General features: G+C 39.9%; 1 protein-coding gene across 1 annotated transcript; it reads right to left on the bottom strand.

Moving 5' to 3' along the window:
• Window positions 1–204: 204 nt before the first annotated feature.
• tmprss5 (transmembrane serine protease 5) lies at window positions 205–6,283 on the bottom strand. Its single transcript, XM_037677851.1, has 12 exons — window positions 6,134–6,283; window positions 4,354–4,492; window positions 3,771–3,851; window positions 2,596–2,709; window positions 2,082–2,217; window positions 1,831–1,944; window positions 1,671–1,714; window positions 1,331–1,493; window positions 1,027–1,211; window positions 720–818; window positions 487–629; window positions 205–387 (listed from the first exon to the last, which is right to left on the bottom strand). The coding sequence occupies exons 1-12, from the start codon at window positions 6,281–6,283 to the stop codon at window positions 205–207; spliced, it is 1,551 nt and encodes a 516-aa protein (XP_037533779.1).
• Between the last annotated feature and the right edge of the window lie 599 nt (window positions 6,284–6,882).

Here is a 6,882-nt window from a genome sequence, read left to right as displayed (position 1 = left end):
AAGTGTACTGCTGCAGTGAAAAGCGGCGTAATAGAACTGAGAATATTAGTGCTTTACTTTCAAAACTGTTTGGCAAGTTGTGGTGACTGCACTGACTGTCTTCTCCAGAACAACAGTAAACCTGTCAGATTCTGCCAAATTTAATTAGCAACTCTAATCCTGCAGGGAATAGAACATCAGCATTATACTACGATTTATGTATTTCTACATTGTTGTTGTTTTCGTTATCTTTACCTCAATTATGTCATAGATCCAGCCCAAAAATTCAGCCACTTTGGTGTAAACACCTGGATGGTTTGGTTCAGCACATCCTGTCCCCCAGCTGACAACTCCAACTAGCCTCCACACATTTTCATCCTGGCAAACGAGAGGACCTCCGCTATCCCCCTGGAGAGGTAGACGCACAAACGCTACACTACAGCTGTGAACAAATATCACATGAAAGGATGAATCCACTTTAAGTGGGCTTCAAAACATGTATCGGACCTGACATGCATCTACTTTTCCCTCTGTGTATCCGGCACAAAGCATCCGCGGCGTGATCTCTCCGTCGTACATGCAGGAGCTGTTGCATTTCTTTGTGCTTATTATTGGAACGGGTGCTTCTTTTAAGGTGTCAGGGGAATGAACTGAAAGACACATTTAAAGAGGTTCCATAAATACAAGTGTAACGCCATTGCTGTAGTAAAGTCTGGACTTGTGCTGCAGGAAAATCTCACCACCATCGGGCTGCGTGTATCCCCATCCTGAAATCCAGCACTGCGTTCCACCTGGGAGATCATAGTCATACTGAGGCAGGCAGATGGGTCTAATTGTATCTAGTTAAAGAAAGAAAATGATTTTGCCTCTTATCACAATAAATCTGACAGGTTACAACATGACTGGATTAGTTTACAAGTTTTACTGTTTAAATCTTTTTACTGTGAAGACTTTTAATCCATGCAATTTGAGAGATTTATGAGAACATTAGTGTTGTGTAGCAGACTTTGAAGCGCACGTGTTGGTGCGCAATAGGGAAAGGCAGACCTGAGAAATTGAGCGGCTTTTGCAGCTTCATCAGGGCGATATCGCTGTCATGGCTTCTGTGGTTGTAGTTTTTGTTGTAGATGATCTTCTCTACAGCGTATCCTGCGTGCTGAGCCACTTTAGCAGAATTACGGGTCACAATGCCAGCATAGACCATCCAGCTGGATACCTGAGGAAGCCTGTAGCTGACATTTTAGAAGAAAAAACAACATAAATGTTCATATAGAGGATTCTGTTCAGTGCTGTGCAGCTGTTAATGGCTAAAGCAGCTATAGCGTCAGAATGATAAAGTCAGCAGTCTTACTTGTGCACACAATGGGCTGCTGTTACTATCCATTGACTGGTGATGATGGACCCTCCACAGGTGTGACGGCTGCTGTAGTAGAGGCTGACCTGCCAGGGCCACCTGCCCAGGGTGGCCTCAACTCCTCCTACTATCCTGGGCAGCTTTGCTCGTGTCCCGCACTCTGCACAGAGATCCATTTATCAGAGCAGGGTTCAGTTTGACGGGTCAGAAGGTGCTGCGGCAAATCCATTCATCCGCTCTGCTCCCTCAAGGAGCTTTTTACAAAAATCAGATAAGAACCACAGGGTTTTTGTGCTAAATGCAACGTCAATCCAAAAGCGAACTTTAATTTGCTCACCGAAACATTGCAAAGCGATAACCTTCCCCGTGATACAGCTCTCCCTAAATGAAAATAAATTGGTTAGCTAATGATGCATAATTAATTTGTTTGTAGCCAAAATTGTTCATGCACAAGTTGAATAATTATGAGCACAATCTCCTCAGTCAAATTGTCTTACCTGACCTGCCACATATTTTCAAGACTGCTCTTTTGCACTGAGGCAATTTGTATAAAACCATCGGTGTGGTTGGGCCCTATGTCTGTTAGATTCACTCCTTTATGCTTGGTCAGTCTGGCAAGAGAGCACCCATAAATTAGGTGGGAGAGAACATGAACATTAGGTTTATAAGACGTAAAACATAACTATATAATAACCCAACATAATTAAGCAAAGCAAGCTAAAATTAAACCTGTACGTTTGTAACACACCTCAGATAGCCCAGCTGTCTGCAGACCAGCGTTCCCAGCGAGGAGTTCCACCTCTCTGAGCAAACCGGCAGCCAGGTGTGCGGTTTCTCCAGCTGGATCTCCAGGAGGGAGTTCTCTGAGCTGATCCTGTAAAACACTGAACCCGATTTATTGAAAATCCCTGCGGAGACGAGCTCTCAATCAACAGTAATGAACAAGCGAGTGGGCAATGATTTGGAAAAAAAAAAAAGAAGAAGCACGTGTTAATACAGTCGATACAAACAGGTGATTAAGTGTGATGTTTTCATGCTAGTCAATGGGAAAGTCTCATTAGTGAAGTGAAAGACAACAAGAAGCAGCTGCTGCATAATAATTCTGCTGCCATTCAACTAAAAATCACTGCAGAGGTGACCTGTGATCCTGTATGGTGACTCACAATGAGATGTGCAACAACCAAAAATTTCCCTGCCTGTTAATTTATTAGGCTGTGAGAGGAATAAAATCTAATGAGGTTCATAAAAAAAAAACCCCAGACCTTTCCTCGGGTCAGAGATAGAAACATCCTCAGTCACGTTGCAGAACGACGTCTCCTTTGTGTCTCCGATCCCGACTGGAGTTTGGGAAGAAGACGACCTCAGCAGAAGCTTCACTGAATGCAGATAAGAAAGACATTAATGAGACTTTTAATTACCCAAGGACACAGGCAACAAAATAGTTTTTTACATGTTGGTAAATAATCTGGATTACATTAGGGAGCAATGAAATTATACTTCAGCGTAGAGGTTGTAATTAATTTCATATCTGAAAAGGCTGCCAAAGAGATTAAAAGCTCATTAAAGCTGCCCTTAATATTATTTATACATATTTATTGTCTACTTGAAAATAATTTTTCAATTTTAATTTGTGTCCATAAAACTGGAGGTATGAGAAACTGGGTTAAAAGGAGAAATTAAGCTGTATTGAATAAATTACATAAATTAAATAATCTTTTAACTTATGAAACTTTTAAATAAATCACAATAATGTATTTAGAATTGGAATCCAAATCTGACTAATTTATTTTTCAAACCGACGTACTGCAGGAAACAAGTTCAGAGCTTTGTGTAAAATAAATGAGAATCATGAATCATATGAACAATTAAACACAGTTTAGTTGTTTTCTGCCGGGGCCAGATGGATTAATTGGCCAGACAACTGTGCCGGTGCTCATTAGACTTTTGCAGTTGTGTGTGCATATATCAGTCTGCACATAAATAACAACAAAGTGCAACACACAGATAAGGTGATGAATAATACATTTCTAAAATTGTCCACCAGGGGGCAGTGACAAGTCTGCTTTTATGTTCAAGTGTGTGTCTGAGGAAGCCTTTCAACAATGCTGAATATTAATAAATATTAAGGAAGAGCTGCATCTTCAGTCAGAATAAGAATAAACTAAAAGAGATTTTTATTAGTATTAATGCAAAACAATCAACACATTTTAAGGATTTGAGTATTTAACTGCATCTCATGTTAAATTAACATTTTAAAGATTTAAAATGAAATTTTAAAGTGCAGTATTACATTTTTAAAGCTTTATTTTCCGGCTCTGTTATCCAGACACTGCACATATGCCTTAGTAGTTCTAATTAGACCCCTTTTAAGCATTTGTTTCCACTTCCAGTCTAGCTAATCCTTTTTAGTCATTCTTTCTCTGGCGCATTGACTCACCTAGAAACCAGACACCTACAGCTAAGCCTCCTAGGAGTCCAACGGCGCACACCGCAGCCAGCAACCTCACTAGTCTGTAGGCTACAAGTGAAAGTTAAAAGTGGCATTAATGCCTCGTCACCCCTGATGTGAGCTGAGAGGAGAAATGAAACATCAACTGTTAGAAATACTGCAGTAAATTCATGGCATCAAGACATATTAATAATTAACTTTATTCTTTTCTTTTATGACAAAACAATTAAACTGTCTACTTGGTGTCCTTTTAAGTTTAATAAAATAAATATTTGTTACTGCTTGATAGACACTGATACGGTGTCACAGGTGTAATTTGATGCCCATCAGGTGATAGCAATGGTTCCCAACACTGGTCTTTGAGGAACACCATGCTGCGTGTTTTAGTTGTTTCCCTGCTCTGACATACCTGATTTTAATTAATGGGTGATTAATAGGTTTCTGCGGAACATGAGGAAGTACCGGTAATAAAATCACTGACTGGTGTGTTGGAGCAAGAAAACAACTAAAACATTCAGGATGGTGTTCCTCAAGGACTAGTGTTGGGAACCACTGCTTTATAGGACCTTACCGTGAGTTGTAGAATGAGCTCCCTTCAACCAGCCCTGGACTCCTTTGGTTCCCACAACTCCTGCTGCAGTTTCTGAGTGAAAATGATGACTGACAGCCACTGGATTTTCAATCACTGACAACGCGTCTCCATCAAGGCTCTATAGGAATTACAGTGGGCATGTCAAGTCTCATTTCAATTCCCTTCAATTAAGTTTATTTATATAGCGCCAAGTCACAACAGAAGTCATCTCAGAGCACACAACAACAACATTCATGTATATATATAAAAGTAAGTTAAAATTATTTATCAGAGGAGCAGACTGTTTTGAGTTTAACTTCAGCACAGATTCTCATCTTGAGCAAGCTTAAACGCAACAGTGGAAAGGAAAAACTCTCTCATGAGGAAGAATCCTTTAGCAGAACCAGGCTCAGGACTAGTGGCCATCTGCTTCGACCGGCTGGGTTTGAATGGAACAGGAAGGAGGAACAGATACACAATGGCAGGTCGAGAATCATGTTAAGATAGAAATAATATCAAATGAAAACTATTCATTTGTAATAATTAATTTAAAGAAATGAGGTCAATTTCCTATAGCAGCATAACAAGCCAACCCTAATTATAGGATTTATCAAAAAGGAAAGTCTTAAGCCCAGTCTTAAAACTGGACAATGTGTCAGCCTCACGGACAGAAACTGGAAGTTGGTTCCACAAGAGAGGAGCCTGATAACTGGAATCTCTTTTGGAAATTCTAGGAACTGCAAGTAAACCTTCAGTCTGAGAATGAAGTGCTCCGTTAGGAAAATATAGGACAATAAGATCTGTAATATAATATGGAGCTAGGTTGTTGAGGGCTTTGTAGGTTAGAAGTGAGATTTTGTACTCTTCTGAATTTGACAGGGAGCCAATGGGCTCTCATTATCTGAATCATTTATGGCTGTTTTCTGTTTGACAAAGTTGTGGCGACTGCACTGACTGTCTTCTCCTGAACAACAGTAAACTTGTCAGGTTCTGTCAAATTTAATTAGCAACTCTAATCCTGAAAATATGACCCACCATTAACCAGTCCAGATGTGTTCAGTCAAAGCTGTAAACATCTACACAGTTTGTGCGTCAGATTTATTTATAGTGACTGAGGTATAATGAACTAATTGAGGTTTTGGCTTGTCTGATTCTTGGCTGATCATTATATTTGAGACTTTTTTTTTTTTCAGACAGATTTTATTACTCTGTGGTGTGTTTGTTTATTGAGCTAACTCTCCAAGTAGCAGCTGTTTCTATTGGCAATACATCGAGCTTATTGTGGTAATTACATCACATTTCTCAATAAATGGGCGGTGCATAATTGATATTTTACAATTACGTTGCAAACTTCATCTACATAAATACCACACCAACTGTTCTGTTCTCGCACTAAAGTGTAGATAATTATGTAATTATGTCCTGCAGACTTGGCATCATTTATATATAACAAGCTTTAATATCGAGTTAAAATTTCCCAACAACCTCATCAATATTTTGTAAAAGAATAAATATGACAAAAGTGTGATTTAAGCTCAAAGTGAAGGTGAAAGGAAATGCGAGAGCGGTGTTGTTATCAGGAGAACTCTAGAAGGAGCAAGGTGTCGGAAGAATTGAGTTTTTATCTCCTTACCATGTTTTCCTTGAGTACAGTCCTGGAGAAAAGCTAGCGGAGCTCCTGCTCACCTGTAGGTCCACAGCGGAGGAATGACGCTCACGGTTCAGGCACCGTTTCTCGTTTAACAGAATGCAACTCTGGATTTTCCCTTCACAAAGATACAATGAGGTCAGCAGCGGTGGAGAGAATGAGGCTGTTGTTCGGCCACGGGGTCATGGGGCCGGTGGATGCAAGCTGAACCAGGTTTTTGTAGGAGGGGATGGGTGGGGGTGGGGGGGGGGGGGGCATCTCCAGAGATACCTGTGAGCTCATTATTGACAGGACACTTGGAGTAGCACTTTCTACCTGTGCCAGAAGATCCCCTTATTTGCTACTGAGACACATTATGACATGACAGTTTTTCATTGGGAGAAAAGGTCGTTATTGCAGATTGTTGAAAAGTCGATTGTTGAAAAGTCTCATTTCTTGCCGATCCCCCAACATTTGAAATCCAAAGCTATTATCTTTCAACACTCAGGAACAAATGAAGTCTGTGCTGTCGGCCTGCTGACAGATGACTCTCCTTTTAACAGCTCTGAGATGTTTTGTTCTCATATTGCTTGGATTTCTTCTTCTGTTTTTAAAATATCCTCATTTGTTTTAAAAACATGTAAAAACTGAGTGGCCATTTACTTTAAAATAGAAGAAATAATTAACTGAGATGTTAAGGCTGAGTGCTGTTTGAATATGGTGAGAAGTATCTAGAACTGAATAGGTGGGGGGTGATCAAAGCCTGCCATCACTTCATTTAATAAAAATAAAATACATTTTCACTTAAAAGACAGTTAATTAGACCCTGTTAGCAAAAGGAGCATGCAATGGGAGTTATTTATGAACTGTATGCCTCATATTTATGATGTGGGATTATCTTG

This window comes from Nematolebias whitei, chromosome 6, assembly GCF_014905685.2.
Source record: "Nematolebias whitei isolate Nwh7 chromosome 6, NemWhi1, whole genome shotgun sequence".
Taxonomy (NCBI): Eukaryota; Metazoa; Chordata; class Actinopteri; order Cyprinodontiformes; family Rivulidae; genus Nematolebias; species Nematolebias whitei.
The sequence above is the reverse complement of the archived record's forward strand: the minus strand, read 5'-3'. Positions and strand labels throughout refer to the sequence as shown.